The sequence below is a fragment of the Drepanopeziza brunnea genome (genome assembly GCF_022702325.1).
Source record: "Drepanopeziza brunnea f. sp. 'multigermtubi' strain 214-2 chromosome Unknown ctg12, whole genome shotgun sequence".
NCBI classification, from domain to species: domain Eukaryota; kingdom Fungi; phylum Ascomycota; class Leotiomycetes; order Helotiales; family Drepanopezizaceae; genus Drepanopeziza; species Drepanopeziza brunnea.
This window is the reverse complement of record NW_027094075.1, coordinates 772,654-790,725: the sequence shown is the minus strand read 5'-3', so window position 1 is coordinate 790,725 and position 18,072 is coordinate 772,654. Positions and strand designations below refer to the sequence as shown.

The following is an 18,072-nucleotide window of genomic DNA, read 5'->3' as shown; positions in this document are numbered from 1 at the left end:
GGCTCCATACGTCTTACAGCACTCACTGCATTTGCCTCACATGCCCACCGGGTCATCTCTCTAAGACAGATCAACTCTAGTCGGGCTGCGCTTCTTCGTTGGTCGTGTCTAGCTTTGCTGGTGATACAGCACTGACGTTCAAGGCATCACTAGGCTCTCTCATCATGGCTGCAAGTGCGGAAAGTAGACATGACTGACTGTGACGTGCAAAAAGCAGAGACTACCGGTAGTGGGGAGCACGTAACACACCAAAAATGCAACATCTACAAGCGGAACGACTAGGTCGCTCGAGAATATGGCCAAAATACGGTAGGCCAGGAAGCTACAGACCTGCGCTAGTCGGCTTTATGTCGGCAGTCGCGTCTACCACTTCCCATCTACGCGTGCAACCGCAACCTCTCGGACACAGTCAACCACCTCTTGATCTCCCAACTTGCCAGACTTCTCAAGCCCTACTCCGAACATGGTTGGTAGTACGCCTACAATTATCGATCTGAAGACCGCCTTCCTCCGCTCCCAGATCATCCTCCTCTCACAACCCCTTCGCCCCTCGCCCACATTCACAGCTTCCAACAGCTCCGCCGAAGAGAACGCACTCCGCCAAAAAGCCATCGACGACGCGCTCCTCAAGCTGAACCACCAGCTCAAGCAGCACAACAAGCTGGCGTACGGGCCGCAGGCACAGAGACATGTTGCCGAGCAAGTTGACATGCTGTATTGGAATGCGGGGGAGAGAGGGGTGAAGGTTGGTGAGGACTGGGCGGAGAGGGGCGCCGATTACCGTGCGTATCCGACTCGCCACTCTCGCTGTGCAGACTGTGGGGAGGATGAGAGCTGATCAGATCTGCAGGCGAGGAATCTGTCATCGAGCAGCTACCGGAGGCATGGGGCGAGGAGGCATCCACCAAAGCCCCCGAGCAAGCTGCCAAGTACGCGGAGCTACAACAGCGATTGACCGCTCTGAATGAGCAGCGAAGGGTCGCCCGGGAGAGAGTGGAGAGGTATCGGAGGATGAGGGACTTGGTTGGTTTGCTCGGGGAAGATGCGGGTGTGCAGGAGAATCTAGTGACGCGGAATGGAGCGGTGGAGGTCGAACTGGAGAAGATGCGACGGTTGATGTTACGGGTCGAGAGAGGAGTCGGGGCGCTGGAGGAAAGGGGTGAAGGGGCAGAGATGGATCTGGACGGGGAAGACGAGGAGGGAAAAATTCTGGCGTTGCTGGGGGGCTGAGGGGGGGAGCTAGGAAACATGTCCTGATGGTGGCGCCGGCCTTCACTGTGAGCGAGTGAATCTGGATTTCCGGTGAGTGATATTGAATTTCCTCGTTACCTCACAGCTTTTCCGGTGGGAGTAATTTCAATGACATCGCCTAACCAGGAGCATGCCCATCTCCAAGACGGGGCGACATGTCACAATCTAATAAACCTCGTCGGGCAGCTATTGATTTCACTCCATGTGCTCTTTTTCAGGGATTGGTTTTAAATTTTTTTTCTCCTCACCTACTACGTACGACGGCGGCAATGCGTCGAATCCCCGGCCCACGTGGGTCGCCGAACGTGCGTTCGGAAGCAACCATGTGAAGAACCTGGCACTATCTGAGCGTTTCAGCCGCTACTCTCGGTTGTGGTTGTGGTTGTGGTTGTGGTTGTGATTGTGGTTGCGTTGAACGATCCGGTCGCTCTTATTCCTGACCGGCACTGGGGCACTGGAGCACTGGAGCACTGGAGCACTGGAGCACTGGAGCCTCGAGCCGTCTACGAAGTACCGGTACCTCTGCTACTGACTGACTACTGACTGACTACTGACTGACTGATTCACTGACTAATATTATTCACAATCCGATCGGTTTACGACGGCATTGGGGGCTCCACTCCAATACGCGACTCACCCGACCCACCCCGACCCACCCGACCCATTCATTCATTGGACGTCGCTACTTGTTTCCACTGTTGGGCTTGGCTAGTGAGCTTCAGCCCAACTTGTCTTGGAAGTTGTGCTTCTTCTGTCTGTGCATCTTCCATATTTATCTCCCGAGTCCCGAGTCCCGTACCAAGTACAAAGAGTATGCCATGCCATGCCATGCCATGCCATGCTTTGCCTTACCTGGCCTGGTCTCGCCTTGCCTCGTTGCCGGTACTTGCAGCTCGGGCTTCACGGTATACGAATTATCATATACCGGTGTCCCGGTATTGGTACTCCGGATGGGGCCCAGCTCGCGGACGATGATTGGCGATGATTGGCGATACTCTCGCTTTTTCAACATCCGATGATTGGTGGTCGTCAAGCATAAAGAACGCAGAAACACCCGTCCACCCTTCTCGACCTTTCTACTGCTGCAACTATTAACGCGTCGTCGTCGTCGACGTGACCGTTCGTTCATTCCTTCGGCCCCAACAACGATGCTGTTATCGCCTTTCCGTTACCCGTTCTTATCAATGGCGTGGACCTAGCCTGGACCGGACTGGACTGGTTGCTAAGCCAGAGCAGACCACCACCAAAAAAAAAACACCCCCATTCTCCCCCTGTCCGATATCCATCATTGATCCCCCTACTCCGCCTTCCATCTGCTGACCCTTCTACCATTCCACCCGATCAGACACCTCTGGATATACTTACACAAACACACTTACGTATATATACACACCTATATACACACATATCCACGCATATACACTCACATAGAAATACATACATTCACGGGCATGTCAAGCGAATTCGAGCCCCCGAGTGAGGGCGGTCTTGCTACACATGATTACATTCAACTTTCGAGCAAAGAGCCCAGCCAGGAGACGAGTGCGGAAAACAGCCGACCTTCAAGTGCAGGAGGGCCATCTGCTTCTGCCGCTGCCGCTGCCGCTGCCTCTGCCTCCGCCTCTGCCTCTGCCTCCTCAGGCCCAGGCCCAGCACATACCCACAAGAGGAGCAGAGTCCGGTTCAATAGCACGAGCGAAGCCAACGATGCTGAAAATCAAAAGTCCAAGTTTCCCTTGCGAGACCCTTCTACTCCACTGCAGTTCGCCGACCTACTAGCACACCCGTTCGCAGCCGCAGTCGCGGTACCCCCTCAGGCCAAGTCAAGTCCCGCCCATTCGAGGAACAACAGCACAAACATTCTGCTCAGGAGGTCTGAGACTGAGAGTGCTAATCCCTTCCAAGATTATTCAACGCCAAAAAGCACTGCGAGCACTGCGGCTTTCACGCCGAGACCAAGCCTTGTAAGGGTCAATTCCAATCTCAATCACAACCCCAAGCCCAACACTAGCAACGGCGCTTTCGAAGATGTTACAGAGCTCAACGAGAAAGCCTTTTCGGCTTTGGCAGCTCAAGAGCGCGCGCAACGGGTGGCGTCCCTGGTAGGAAGTCATTCTGCGCCTGCCTCGAGGAGAGGCAGCTTGGACGAAGAAACAGAGGATGAGGCTGCACGGCCTCGTCCCAGCCGTCCCCGCCGTTCCAGCCGGAATACAGCTTATCCGGTGGAGATTGATGATATTCCCCTCGTGGACATGGACGGCCGGCGCGCTTACGATGGAGCCGGATTGGACAGCGATGAGGGGGAGGATTTCGACAACCAGCCAGACAATTTCTATAGCAGCGCCGAAGCTCACAAGCCGGTGAGAACTCTCACGAGGAAGCTCAATGCGAACCCCTGGAAGGCTCCCACTCAGCCTCCGCCAGGACTCGTTTCTGGTCAGGTGACGCCGACCCACGAGCGCAATGCGCATGATTACGTTCCAAGACCCGTGCAGTACCGTGGGGGTGTTCTGTCTTCTCTTTTGAAGCTCTACAACCCTCCTGCAGATAGTCCAGGAAATCAGTCGAGGAGGGAAAGCAATGCCTCGACCACAGGGAGTCCTTCGCAGTATGGCGGCTCATCCGGGGCTACCACGCCACGTACGAAGCATGCTAAGTGGTACAACCACAAGCAGCAATCTCAGGACACCCTGGCCGGACTCATCGAGGCATCGGCAATCTTGGGAGCCCAGGGAGGGGCAAGAGCTCCCAAACGGACGCGTCCTGGGATGGGCGCGAGGTCGCCAAGTGGAAAGCTTCTCGACACTGCAATGAGGACAATCGGTGGCAGACCCCGTCTTGAGGACGAAATTAGGATTACCGTCCACATCGCAGAGACACTCAGTCGGCAAAAGTATCTACTCAAGCTGTGCAGGGCTCTGATGTCCTACGGTGCCCCAACGCATCGACTTGAAGAATACATGAAGATGAGTGCTCGTGTACTGGAGATTGATGGCCAATTTCTTTATATTCCTGGATGTATGATCATCTCTTTCGACGATGTATCGACCCACACGACCGAGGTTAAACTTGTGAAGGCATCACAAGGAGTTGACTTGGGGAAGCTAAAGGACATCCACGAGATTTACAAGGAAGTCGTGCACGACGTCGTCGGGGTCGAGGAAGCCACGCAGAGGTTGGGCGCTATCATCAGCAGTAAGCCCAAGAATAACCCTTGGGCTCTTGTCTTCGTGTACGGTTGCGCGAGCGCCAGTGTCGCCCCGTTCGGTAAGTCCATATAATCGTCCATCTTTAACTTGCAGTGCTCACCTCTATCAGCGTTCCAAGGCCGACTCATCGACTTGCCAATTTCCTTTCTGCTTGGTTCTATCCTCGGCTTCCTCCAACTCATCGTCGCTCCAAGGTCCGATCTGTACAGCAATGTCTTTGAGATCTCGGCTGCCGTCTTGACCTCTTTCCTGGCCCGTGCGTTCGGTTCAATTCGGGGGGGCGATCTTTTCTGCTTCTCTGCACTCGCTCAGTCGTCCATCGCACTCATCCTGCCTGGCTACATGGTTTTGTGCGGGTCTCTGGAATTGCAATCGCGCTCGATGGTCGCGGGATCAGTGCGTATGGTGTATGCCATCATATACTCCTTGTTTCTTGGATACGGCATCACGATAGGTACTGCTCTGTATGGCTTGATGGATGCCAACGCCACGAGCAAAACGACTTGCTCCAACCCGGTTGGCGACTACCCCAAGTGGCTGTTTGTCACATTATTCACACTCTGCTTGTGTATCATCAACCAAGCAAAGTGGAAGCAGATGCCGGTGATGCTTCTCATATCCTTTGCCGGCTATATCGTCAACTTTCACAGCGCCAAAAAGTTCCCCTCTTCAGCACAACTCTCCAGCACGTTTGGGGCTCTTGCGGTTGGGGTTCTTGGAAATCTCTACTCACGTATGCGCCATGGAGTTGCGGCAGCCGCTCTCTTGCCTGCTATCTTCGTGCAGGTGCCGTCAGGTCTTGCGGCCTCGGGGTCGCTGCTGGCGGGGCTCAGCACTGCAGATCAAATCACGAATACAACCACATATTCGAATGGCACTGCGAAGATCAATGGAACCAGTATGGTAGGTTTTATCCACGATGGTCTCGGCCACCACTTTCTTAAAGTTGTTGCGGGCAAGAGAAAGACATATGTCACCTTGCCTCTTGCGGTTGGTGTGTCCGGTACTCTCCTTTGTGAAACCATATGGACGAGCTACGCCGTGATTTTACTGCTATGTATTGCAGAACGTGAAGGATGAAATTGGTAGTGGAATGATTGCTGACGCCCTCCATTACAGGTGACGCTGCCTGGCTCTTCGTCCGGAGATCTGAATAACATTGTCTTGAACGTTGGGTATTCCATGATCCAGGTCGCCATCGGGATCACTGTCGGCTTATTCCTCAGTGCATTGATTGTGTACCCGCTTGGAAAGAGACGAAGCGGACTGTTTAGTTTCTGAGGAAAGCTCGACTCGAGTATAGTTATGGTTGGCATACAGAATGGTTCTGTAAAACCGACGACGGGAAAGGGAGCCGGGCTCAGGAAACGGTGGCCATTTGGGTGATAGTGTGGGAAAGCGAGCGCTGGAGCAACGGATCGGTTTTGGAATCTGGGATAGACACAGATATTAGATGAGTTAGAAGCATTGGCGCAATGGTGTTCTGGTGTTCTGGGATTGGTTGGATGAGTAGAAAATTTCGTGGCATAAATTAATATCATCGGGGTATCACGCGGGGCGTGTCATCGATCCCGAGGAGAATGACTTGAATTGCATGTATCATCGGCCGCTATACTTGGAGGGCTTTCATCTCAGGCCGAGTGTATTGAGTGCATCTGTTGCTGGCGGGCTGGGTTGGCTTTGTGGCTCGCGGAGGGAGGTTGAGATCTCCTTAAGGAGGAGCAAGGAACAGGTGGGTGGCGCAGTAGACAACACTTGGTGGATGCTCGAGCAGGAAAAGAGAGAAACGATAAAACATACCCATAAAAAAAAGACGTCTTGAGAAGAAGAAAGGAGGAGTAGAAAAGGAAAAAGCTGACTAACCCAAACCGCCCATGGTTGTGCTTCACAGCCACCCACACTGCAAATGCGTTGGGTATCATTTCACGAATGCCTGAACTCCAACCATCCACCGGATCGTCCCTTTCCCAAGCACCTTCAGTTATTTCCCACAGTCCGATACACCTCCCGCAAATCCATCCCATCAATCTCTCCTTCCGCGATCTCACCCACCACTCGCCCGGGTCGGCCAGCCACAATGGAGAAACTCGGGATGACCATGTTAGGTGGCACGACGGTCCCATCCATGATCTTGACGTAGTCCTTGATGATCGTGAACTTGCCAATCACACAGTTCGACCCGATGTTGACATGGCTTCCTATAAGCGCGGCTTCGATGATGGATCCTGTGCCCACGAAGACATGGTCGGCGATTTTCAGAGGGTAGTGTGAGAATTGCCTGTTTGAAAGCCAGCCCCGTTAGCCACCGGTTCCGTGATGCCCTCCTGGGTCCTTGTCTCGATCATGCAGACTCTTGAGTGGCGGCGTACATACCCCTTGTACATCTTTCCCGGAGGTCGCAGCACGCATTGCCGACTGAAGAAACAGTAGCGTCCGATGGCTACCGCGACCGCGTTGGCCTGCTTCTCGCTCGGATTGCTACTGCTGGCGGGAAAGGTGCGCAGCAGATCGCCGCGGATGATGACTTCGGCTTGGATGACGGTCTTGCCGCCGAGGATGATGTTCGTGGTGCCGATGATCTGGGAGCGGCGTGATACTTTATTGCCGGTATCCTGGAGGTGTAAGCTGGTGCGTTGCGTGTAGATGGATGACGTGGAAGAGGAGTGGTGGTCTTTGAAAGAGCGCAATGCTTACGGTCTCGATGTACTCGCCTTTCGCAGGCTTTTTCGACATCTTGTTTACATGTCAGGTGGGTGAACTTTGGTGTTGTTTACCCATGTTGTAGTAGGTAGATGTGCTGTAGCTTGGTAGCTGAATTAGCGAAACCGTACCCTGTAAAAATAGCTTTACACGTGATAGCGCGTCTGTGCCACAGATCGCGAGCCCTGTATCGAGCTGTGAGCAGATGGAATCAGAGGGAGATACTAGAGATAAGATTTCGTCGCGATCTGCTCCCATGATGTGCTCTCTGGTGAGGTTGTCATAGGAGGATGCCTCAATTTGACAAGGCTGTGTCAGCCTTGTCCAGCTCGGCTCGCACGAGCTTTTCCTCTCCGACTTCAAGAATGCCACTCCCCTTTCCACATGCCCATTTCTACAAGACTTCGTTGATGGCTCGTAAAAAGCCATCTTCCACCTCACAACGGCGCCCGACTCCATAGCACTTGCAGACATGGCCGACTCGGCTGAGGAGCCGTTGATGCGACACGAGTCCGCCAACGACACTGAGTCCAGCCACGATGTTGACTTGGGCGAAGTCTCCGCGCTGCTCGAGAAGAATCTTCGGAATCCCGGAATCTTCGTCTGGCTCTTAACTTTCTCTGCTGGTATCAGTGGACTACTGTTTGGCTGTGAGTCGGAAAGTTCATAGCCTGCTAGGAGGATAGCGCTGATGGGAAGGGCTCAGATGATACCGGTGTCATTTCCGCAACCCTCGTGTCGATAAATAGCTCTCTCGGGCATCCTTTAACGACGCTCGACAAGTCTCTCATTACGTCGGCCACTGCACTCTTTGCTCTGCTCGTATCCCCGGTTTCTGGCATCCTTGCTGATAGGCTGGGACGGAAACGGGTTGTTTTACTGGCTGATCTAGCGTTCGTCCTCGGAGCCATCATTCAAGCAGTATCGTCCTCCGTCTTTCTTATGATTGTTGGCCGATCGGTAGTTGGACTGGCTGTTGGCGCGGGAAGTTTCGCGGCACCGCTCTACATCTCCGAGCTCTCACCTTCCCCATTTAGAGGTCGTTTGATGACATTGAACGTCTTGTTCATTACAGTTGGTCAAGTGGTCGCTTATGTCGTGGGATGGGCATTTGTTCAATGGGGAAACGAAAACACCGCTTGGAGATGGATCGTGGGACTTGGTGCTTTGCCTGCTGGCATTCAGATCCTCACTATGGTTATTATGCCTGAGACGCCCAGGTGGCTTGTCATGGTGAGCAGGAATGACGAAGCCAGGAGCGTGCTAAACAAAGTCTTTGGGTCTGGGCCTGAGATTCAGAAGATGGCCGACCGCGTGTTGAAAGGTATCGAGGAAGAGGTACGAGAAGAAGCGGAGGCCAAGAAGGGACGGCAGAGAAGTCGGACGAAGAAGGAAAGAAGTTCCTGGCTTGCAGCATCGAAGGATAACTGGGCTGAGCTCTTCAGAATCCCTGGTAACAGGAGGGCTCTGACTATCGCCTGCTTATTGCAGGGACTACAGCAGCTCTGCGGTTTCGTACGTACATAAAATCTGTGTCTACGATTCTGCTAACACAGCAACAGAACTCCTTGATGTATTTCTCCGCTACCATTTTCACCATGTTAGGATTCAATAGCCCTACGTTGACCTCTCTCGTCGTGGCCGTGACGAACTTTGTCATGACGTGTGCCGCCCTGGTCCTGATTGACCGCATCGGCAGACGACGAATTCTGCTCTCGTCTATTCCAGTCATGGCGATTGGCCTTTTTCTGTGTGCTATTGGATTTGTCTTCATTGAACTGCCCGCAGATCTCGACTCCTTCGACTTTTCATCTTCAGCCGCCGCGCAGGAAGATGTGCCACTATCTAAACGTACCGCGCCTATGCTGGTGCTCGTCAGCGTCATGCTGTACGTTGGAGCATACGCCCTAGGCCTTGGTAACGTTCCGTGGATGCAGAGCGAACTCTTTCCGCTCAACGTCCGGTCACTCGGGTCAGGCATCTCGACAAGCACGAATTGGGGCGCAAACTTCGTCGTGGGTCTGACCTTCCTGCCGATGATGGTGTTTTTCACCCCTCCCTGGACCTTTGCCATTTATAGTCTCGTATGCATCGGGGGCTGGATCGCTATCTGGACTATCTATCCAGAAACGAAGGGCATGAGTTTGGAGGAGATGAGTGCGCTGCTGGCGGATGGTTGGGGTGTGAAGGAGAGTCTGGGAAGAGAGTAAGATGGGGCCTGGGGAGGACTGGCCGTCGATGATTTGCTGATACCCTCTTGTTCGTTTGACTATGGCCAACTGTTGCTACTAGCGTTACCCTCGGAGTTTGGTAACGAATTGGATTTGGAAGTCCGGGACTCGAGAGATGAGGAAATTCTTGTTTGGATCCAAGGTTTTGCTTAGGCACTCTCCACGCCAAGCTCAAAGCATACCTCCCAGGGGGGTACTAAGGCTTCTGGACAGTCAGTCAGTTGATCATCCGATAACGGTCTCTTTTGACGACGGTCTTAAGAGGTTAGCATGGCTAGTAGATCACCTCAGGTCTCTATCTACGATCGAATAGATTCTCAAAACCACTGATTTAAATCATTTTAATCGTAGTTTTGCCCATTTAATCGTCGGTTACCTTGAATTTAATTTATAAAAAATCCCGACCTGCTATAGCAAGTCGGTCAATTCTTTCGAATTAAAATTTAAGGGAACCGACGATTAATCGATTGAGATTATCGTTTGTAAGAGTCCGTCTTTTTTTTTTTTTTTGTAAAAAGATTATTACCGATGTAATACTGTTTGCATTGATTAAATCGTCGTTCAAGTTCATTAAAATCGGTATTTTCTGCAGAGAGACCATTCTAAGACCGTCTCCGTCTCCAAGCGTTTTAAGAGCGTTTGGGGACCGTCCCTGTCCCGAACCGAAAACCGAAAACCGTCCTGGAAAACTTGTATTGGTAAGCGAATAATGATTAGTAAAGCGAATAACTTGCTGCTTCCCTTTCCCTTTCCCCTCTGCCTCCCCCTCGTCCTTATTTTTCCGATCGCAAACCCTTGGAAAGCATCGGATAGATAATCCGTGGCCGCGAGACCGAAGACACATCTTGGGTGTACCGGTCGATGTCGGCTCGACAAGCATTATTTTGTGGACGTTCGTTCGTGTTTGCATTAGTCGCGAGGTGTAAACGATGACTAGACTACGGTACCGGTAGATAAACATCTCGAATGAGCTTTTTCACAAGCTTGTTTTCCAGATCTGGACAGGGACGGCCCCTTTCATTGGGACGATCTACTATAGTACTACAGTATTAGCTAAGCCGCTGGTGGATAAAAGCTTAGTACAGTATTGGATTTAGGCGGTCCAATTACCGTCTCTTTTGTGAGGGAAGGGGCAGAAGACTATTGAAAAGAAGACCTCCCCTGCCCCCCCCCCTGCCCCCCCCCTTACTTTTCCTTCTTTGAGTTAAGATTCGCAGAAACAAGCATTGGGTTTATTCATCGGCGGTCGTGCTTACCAAACTCTCTCCACTGTCTTGCTGGGTGTAACGATGTTTTTCCTGGCTCCAAGCAAGGGTTCCTTGATGCAGAACCGTTTCTACGGGGGCTCTCTGTTGGGTGCGTCGGGGTAGTCCGGAATGTATGTCATGATACAGTAGGTAGACAGACAGGGCGACGATTTAGCTTTTGTCACTTCTGTCCTTGGGGCTGCGCGTCTCTCTCGGAGAACCGGAGCAAGATGTTTGAGTATAATATATATTATATATAATACATATATTACATAGATTACATACAATATATATTTCTTACGTAGAACCAATACATGCCTCGTATTATCATTTGTTTATATTGGCCGACGTCATCAGTCCCAAGAGAGAAGGACGTTAGAAGCTTGTCACGGATCATCGGCGGCCTTATGTGCCAGTAGTGGGGCCGTCTCGCGCTAGAGTAAACTGGTATTATAGTATATTAGCGGCCCTGTCGTCTGGTCATGGCATCGGCCTTTCTATCTCTCCAGCCCGACTACTTGAACTTTTTTCCTCCTGCTATTGTCTTGCTATTGTCTTGCTATTCTCCTGCTCTTGTCCTGCTCTTGTACTGACTGCTGTTGTACTGTTGAGCACAACACAACACCATTCATGAGATCGTCGTCGCGTCGCCATCATGAACAAAGCCGACATGACTATGCAGCGCAATGAGCGCGATGCCTCCCCCGAAAGATTCTGCGGCCCCCGTCCCAGCCATGAAATCGAACGCGTTCCTACCGCCTACACCTCCTCCACCGAGGCTTCGCGGGCCCCTTCCATGCGTCAAGGGATGCTGCTAGGTCTGGCTACGACGCAGCGCGATCTGGAGAGACATCCTACTGTTCTGAGCCGTGTCCAAACCGCCAAAAGCCAACACTCGGGGACTGTTGGAAGAAGCATCACAAGCAAGAGTAGGGAGAGAAAGAAAGCTCTTCCGGGGATGGGACTGGGGAAGCCGTACCCGCCATTACTTCCAGAACAGGAGGAATACGTCGTCGAGTTCGATGGCCCGGATGATCCTTTACATGCGCAGAATTGGCCCATGAGAAAGAAGTAAGTGAATTGATCTCGAGTCGCTAGGAATTTTTCTCATGCCCGTTCCAGACTCTTGACGGCGTTGATCCTTGGCTACACAACAATGGTTGTTGCTTTCACATCCAGTATCTTCTCGACAGCCACAGCCGTCGTAGCAGCGCAGTTCAACGTCTCAACAGAGGTAGGCTTGTTGGGCTTGTCTCTCTACGTGCTTGGATTTGCTCTTGGTCCCGTCTTTTGGGCTCCACTGAGCGAATTGCAAGGACGACGAATGCCTCTAGTCATATCCATCTTTGGATTCTCGGTCTTCCAAGTTGCTGTTGCCGCAGGCAAGGATCTTCAGACTGTCCTGCTGTGCCGTTTCTTTGGAGGTTAGTCAACTTCGATTATCATGGTTGCCTCGCATCCCAAGATCTGACTTGCATCTAGGACTGTTTGGCGCGTGTCCACTGGCGGTTGTAGGTGCGGTCTTCTCCGATATGTTCGACAATCGAACTCGTGGGCTGGCCATAACCCTTTTTTCCGTGACGGTTTTCACTGGTCCGCTCCTTGCACCATTCATTGGCGGCTTCATCGTCGAAAGTCACCTTGGATGGAGGTGGACCGAATGGGTGGTTGCTATTATGGGATTCGCAGCTTTCATCCTGGAGGCCTTGTTCCTCGAGGAGACATACCCACCCGTCATTCTGGTCTCCAAAGCCGCTGAATTGCGCAGAAGAACCAAGAACTGGGGTATCCACGCCAAGCAGGAGGAAATCGAAATCGACTTCCGCGAATTGGTCACCAAGAACTTCTCTCGCCCCATGCGAATCCTGTTTACCGAGCCCATCGTCCTCCTCCTGTCAATTTACATGTCCTTTATATACGGACTTCTTTATCTTTTCCTAATTCTCTACCCTGTCGTCTTCCAACAAATCCATGGCATGAGCAGTGGTATCGGTGGTCTAACCTACTTTGGAATGATTGCTGGTCAAATCATCGCCGGAATCTACGTTGCTCTCACTCAGCCAAGTTACAACAAGAAGCTCCTCGCCAACAACGGTGTTCCGATTCCAGAATGGAGATTGCCTCCGGTCATTCTTGGAGGTATTTCCTTCGCCGCTGGTTTGTTTTGGTTCGGTAAGTCACCCAGCACCTGGAGTATCGAGATATCCGAGACACATCGGGGACTTGGAAGCCTAGTAATCTTTTACTGATACCACTGCAGGCTGGACCGGCTACAAAGCAGAGATTCACTGGATTGTCCCTACCCTTTCTGGTCTCTTCACCGGCTTCGGGCTCCTTGCTATCTTCCTCCAATCATTGAACTACCTCGTTGATGCGTACCTCATGTTCGCAGCATCCGCCATCGCTGCTAATACCTTCCTTCGCTCTTTAGCTGGAGCTGGATTTCCACTATTCGCTCGGTACATGATCGATGCTCTGAAGGTCAACTGGACTGCAACTCTCCTCGGCTGTGTCGCGGCCGTTCTTATTCCGATCCCGATGGTCTTCTACAAGTACGGCGCCAAGATTAGACAAAAAAGTGCGTTCGCACCAACCATGCCTGTGGATCCTGTCAGCGATGATGAGCCTTCCACGGCCACGGAAAAGGTTGAGAGCAGGGCGAATGCCGATGCAAATGTGTAGATGGTGATAATTTGAGGGCGGTCTTTGGGTTGCGAATTAATGATAATTTTGATCAAATGCTGAGGCGGATATGGAGCGGTGCGTGGAGTCTATCTCGCTGAGGCTGTTTGTGTCTTAGGGACGGTTGATCGACTTTGAGCAGTTATCGATACCAGAGGGCAGGTTGGTGGCGTCAGGAATACCTAATAAATTACTACGAGTTCGTGAGAGATTCTGGAACCAGTGCAGTGGCTGAACAGTAGGTTCGTTTGAAGTAGCGCGAAGGAAGCGTTCCGAATGTCCCTTGTTCAAAACTGACAAGTGCACCTCTGGTTGATATTCGTACGAATCTGCCTCAATCAAACCTGACCACTCATTGCACCTCCAGTTGCTCATCCTACAGTCAGTCGCACAGCGGTCAATACCGACAACTACTTACTCCACTCGCACCTCCTGTTGATAAATCCCCCCCTCTCAACATGTCCCAAAGCGTCAAACCCGGCAACCGCACCTTCTCACAGTACTAGGCAACTGCTGTTCGCCATTTAAGCGAGAACTCCAAATCAACAATAGACATCCATTTAGTATACCTTAATTACGCAATAATTACAAATCCAAATTTTTTTTTTAAAAAAAAAAAATCATTTTATTCTTTAGACTCCTTTTACCCTTCTCAATTTTTGAGCTAATTTTTCGAAAGCGCACGAACCTTAATATTTAATATGCCAGCCTTTAGCCGCGATACAAGCTTTAATTCTATCCGGCATACTCTGATACAAATTATCGAACAACGATTGATCTAATGTATCTCATGCAGCTTGCAAACAACTTTCTATCCTCTGCCTTGCGTGTTTCGAAATTCGATTTATCGATCGCAACGCCGGGGAACAATTGGTAAAGCTTCTTTTTTTTAAGATGCTACCAAACGTGCTCGATCGGATTGAGGTCGGGAGAAAAAAAGGTGCCCAATTGCAATTGATGAACAAAGTGATGATTTTTTTTATTTCTGCCGAACCCAAGCTGAAACTTTCTTTTGCAGTACAGTATGGATGGATCGATGCATTAATCTTGCGGAGACCAATATCTGCGAGGCAATTTTTTCGGAAGATTGGCTTGAACTTCGGCTTCGAGGACTTCGAGATGGGATTGTGCCGAGTACCCATGTTTTTTTTTTCGACTCGAAATCTCGATCTATGATGTAAAGATTCGATCTTCCGCGGTCTGAGGTACTCCTCCTCCAACCGGTCTCCCTCCAAATGAAGTGTACCCCAACTCAAAGCCGACAGTCGCACCTCGCCCAAACACCAACACCGACCGGCTGACGATGGCACAGATTGCACGCTTCGATGGCAGCGGCGTCTCTCTCCGTGCTCTTCTTGCATCCGGCTTCGAACTTCGAACTTTGCTGACCAAGGGGGTTGGGTGGGGGTGGGGATGGATGGATGAAAAGGTGGGAAAGGTGGTTTTGGATGATGTGAGTGCACAAATATATATATATATATATAGGTATATATATTCAAAAAAAAGAAAGAGAGAAAGAAGAAAAAAAAAGGGAGAGGGATTGCAGCGTGAGCACGTCTCGTCTCGTCTCGGGAAAAAAGGTATTTATCCCCTTTTCCTGTATGGGGTAGGTGAAAAAAAAAAAAAAAGGTCGCGTTAGGTTGGAGGCATGGTTACGTTTGTTTTTATTTTATTGCCGGTTCGAAGGATATGCCTTTGCACTTGTTGCCTAACTAGGTGGCTATTGCTCATCGTTTGGTCCTACGCGGTGGTCGTTTGTATCAGCTGCGAAGTTTGTCGCTATCTTTTGTCTTGAGCGGCCTATGTATTCCATCCCATATTGCCTGCCGCAGGACATGCACGGTAGGTAATAAAGTGTATTTACGCTCACTATTGTCCAGGTGTCTGCGACTGATACGTACGAGATGAGGAACATGCAGATAATAAAGAACAGCGCGAGGACAGGACCACTTTTAACGGCAACGGCGCCCATGGTGAGATACCCAAAGTCGAAGCGTCTTCGGGCGGGAAACGCAAACGGTTGATGAGGCCAGGGCCTTCTTTTCACATTTGCCCTCGAATAAGAAAACAAGCGACAATGATTTGACTTCCACACTTCCACACTTCCCCGAAACGTACTTACTGCACCCTCCCCGTCTTCGCATCTACATTCCGCTCTTTGCAGTACTTCTCAACCTCCTTGGTCAGCGTCTCCTTCTGCTGCACCACAAGGTCCATGACCTGCTCGCAGCCCATGCCCAGCTTCCTTCCGCTGCCCTCCCACACCGCGATCATGGCGTCCAGCACCGCCTGCAGCTGATTCGGCAGCCATGTCACGATGGGGCTCCCACCCGTCGCGACCGGGTGCGTCGTCTTCTTCAGAATGTATTCCCGGGTGAAGCACCAGTGGCGCCAGCGGAAGTCACGGACCTGGTTCAGAGCGAGCAGGTAGAGGGCGCTGGAGGTGGGGTCCTGCAGGGCGTAGGAGCGTAGGGAGAGTAGCGAGGACCGCGCGCGCACGTGTTCGAGGAACTCGCGGTGGTTTCCAGGACGGTAAGCGCGGAAGTCTTGCAGGATTGCTGTTAGAGGGGTGTCAGGCATGGTGATCTGGAGAAAGTTGTCGCAGAGCGGGATCTGGTGGTCGTTAGCAACAGTCGTTGAAATACGAGAACTTGGAATTTGGGGATGAGAATGGGAATGGGGAGATGAAGAGGTGACTTGACCATGCTGTCATTTGCGCCAGACTCCCCACGGAAAGAGAGGGGTTCCTCGGACACGCCTTCGTAGATAACACCGTGCTGGATAATTGGGATGTTAGCACACGGAAACATCATGTTCACATTCCTCGGAAGTATTTCTCGTGATCAGGATACACACTGGAAGTTGAGGGGAGGGGGAGGGCTGCTGCCCAATTTTACTTACCGGGAACATGCTCTGGGAAGTGATGCCGAAGATGAAGGTCCGGAACGAGATATAGTCTCCTGGCTTACTCTTCCCCCACATACCTCGTAACGTGTCAATTTCAGGCGTCTCCCAAATATATAGTACAGGCACGAAACGAAGAAAAGGAAGTAAATGGCTCACCGTCCATGACTTTGTTCACTTTCGTCATACTAGCCACAACTTTCTCCATGCCGACATTGAAGACTTCGCGGTCATTGGTCTCGCATGCGTCGAGTGCTGAGACGACACCGTCGACCAAAGGCCCAGAGTTTTGCACCATGTCGACTGTATGACAAGGTAAAGTCAGTAATTGTCAAATTGGAAAAGTTTCGGGAGAGGGATATGAAATTCTGCCCACCACGTACCGTGCACGAGGACAAACCCTGCTTCGGATGACTTGGGGTCGAGACCGTGCTCGAAGGCGCGGATGAGGCGGAGGTTGTCGTACTGAAGACCTAGCTTTGGGTCCTCGAGGCGGTAGTTGAAGAGCGCATAGGAGCCTGCATACTCCATAAAAGGTTTGAAGCCAGCCCTGTATTCCTTAGCGAGAGGTCCACATCCATGTTTAGAGACTTACAGTTCGGCACACCGCGAGATGGGCAAGGAGATAACGGATGGGAGGGTCTGACGACCAAGTCCGTATCCTTCTCCTTTAAGGAATCGTTCGTGGCATGGCTCAAGGAGGTAAGCCGAAGCAAGGAAGGAGTAGTCCCGGTACAAGGCATTTTGTAAGGGCATGTTGTCTTTGTACTTGTTGACGGCGCTCGTCAAGTCAGGAAGATCTCTGAGAACTGTCTCACCAAGGCTGAAAGTCGCGAGGAGACCAGGCAAGCCCTCAAGAGTCTTGACGGGCATCCGGGAGAGAATGGACTCGAGAGCTGCGAACTCGGCAGGAAGGGAGATGATGGGCTCTTGCCGGGGGAGGAAACCACGGGTCGTTGAGACCATGAAGGCTGGGAGGGTTGTATCCTCCGGCTTGGTGTCGCGGAGGACGTTGAAGGAGGAGGCGGCGGCGATGGAGCCCATGGTGTGATGGATGTGGATGTTTGTGATGTGTAACGATGGAGAAAGAAAGTATTGGTATTGATATTGATGCCAACGTATAAAGGGCTACGTGGGCCGGATTTGGGTGATGGAAAGTCTGAGAGAAGCTCTGGTGTTGTTGGTGCTTGTGGCGGGAAGATGAAGAGAAAGAGAAGAAGGGAAAAGGGCGAAAATTCGTGCTTTTATCTGTTCCCAGGTGAGGCCGGAATCAAAGCCGGCCTCGATCCAAGAACACACTTTTATCCACCGAGACTATGGCCAATGGGGCCCACTTGGTAAGACTTCCGATAAGAGAAACGTGGCATACGGACTGGATAAGGACTCAGAGCTTCGTATATTGAAGGGAAGGGGAGGGAACGGTCGATGATGGTCGACAGCCATCGATTGATCGAGACCAGATCATGTAGACGGAGTAACTAAGAAACCAAGGGGCTGATGTGATGGTACCGAGAGACTGCAAACGGAAAAGCAAGAGCAAGCAATAATGAAACAAGATATAAGTAGATATGAGTAGATTTATATGTATTGACTGCAATACAGATGATGAGAAGGCAGAGTCTTCCATGATGCTATTCAGGAGACCAGAGTCGTGAGCTTAGGTAAGCAGGTCAGTCGGTAAGTAGGTAGGTATGATTGGAGAATTGGCCGGAAATAAAACCGGCCTTTTGTGGAGCTGCATTGCACGTGATGTGCTCCAAGAGTCGGAGAGCCGGCTGTCCTTCGCCGGTGGTTTGGTCATGAGACAGATACCGGTTTCGTGCCGTAATCACGAATATAAATGTGACA

At 51.4% G+C, this 18,072-nt stretch overlaps 6 protein-coding genes across 6 annotated transcripts; 4 read left to right on the top strand and 2 right to left on the bottom strand.

Annotated features, from left to right (window-relative positions):
• Positions 1–463: 463 nt before the first annotated feature.
• Positions 464–1,230, top strand: L3040_007032 (uncharacterized protein; the record flags this gene model as incomplete). Its single annotated transcript, XM_007296931.1, has 2 exons — positions 464–782; positions 851–1,230. 2 exons carry the CDS (start codon positions 464–466, stop codon positions 1,228–1,230), a joined length of 699 nt encoding a protein of 232 aa, XP_007296993.1.
• Positions 1,231–2,702: 1,472 nt separating this feature from the next.
• Positions 2,703–5,741, top strand: L3040_007031 (uncharacterized protein; the record flags this gene model as incomplete). The annotated part of the gene is made up of 3 exons (XM_066156129.1): positions 2,703–4,518; positions 4,570–5,363; positions 5,580–5,741. The coding sequence occupies 3 exons, from the start codon at positions 2,703–2,705 to the stop codon at positions 5,739–5,741; spliced, it is 2,772 nt and encodes a 923-aa protein (XP_066010941.1).
• A 696-nt stretch (positions 5,742–6,437) lies between these two features.
• On the bottom strand, positions 6,438–7,193 carry L3040_007030 (uncharacterized protein; the record flags this gene model as incomplete). Its single annotated transcript, XM_007296929.1, has 3 exons — positions 6,438–6,738; positions 6,834–7,072; positions 7,155–7,193. 3 exons carry the CDS (start codon positions 7,191–7,193, stop codon positions 6,438–6,440), a joined length of 579 nt encoding a protein of 192 aa, XP_007296991.1.
• A 439-nt stretch (positions 7,194–7,632) lies between these two features.
• Positions 7,633–9,370, top strand: L3040_007029 (uncharacterized protein; the record flags this gene model as incomplete). Its single annotated transcript, XM_007296928.1, has 3 exons — positions 7,633–7,810; positions 7,867–8,675; positions 8,723–9,370. 3 exons carry the CDS (start codon positions 7,633–7,635, stop codon positions 9,368–9,370), a joined length of 1,635 nt encoding a protein of 544 aa, XP_007296990.1.
• Positions 9,371–11,293: 1,923 nt separating this feature from the next.
• Positions 11,294–13,320, top strand: L3040_007028 (uncharacterized protein; the record flags this gene model as incomplete). Its single annotated transcript, XM_007296927.1, has 4 exons — positions 11,294–11,709; positions 11,761–12,062; positions 12,121–12,810; positions 12,899–13,320. 4 exons carry the CDS (start codon positions 11,294–11,296, stop codon positions 13,318–13,320), a joined length of 1,830 nt encoding a protein of 609 aa, XP_007296989.1.
• Positions 13,321–15,438: 2,118 nt separating this feature from the next.
• On the bottom strand, positions 15,439–17,268 carry L3040_007027 (uncharacterized protein; the record flags this gene model as incomplete). The annotated part of the gene is made up of 6 exons (XM_066156128.1): positions 15,439–15,933; positions 16,023–16,097; positions 16,222–16,304; positions 16,384–16,527; positions 16,608–16,774; positions 16,820–17,268. 6 exons carry the CDS (start codon positions 17,266–17,268, stop codon positions 15,439–15,441), a joined length of 1,413 nt encoding a protein of 470 aa, XP_066010940.1.
• Positions 17,269–18,072: the final 804 nt, after the last annotated feature.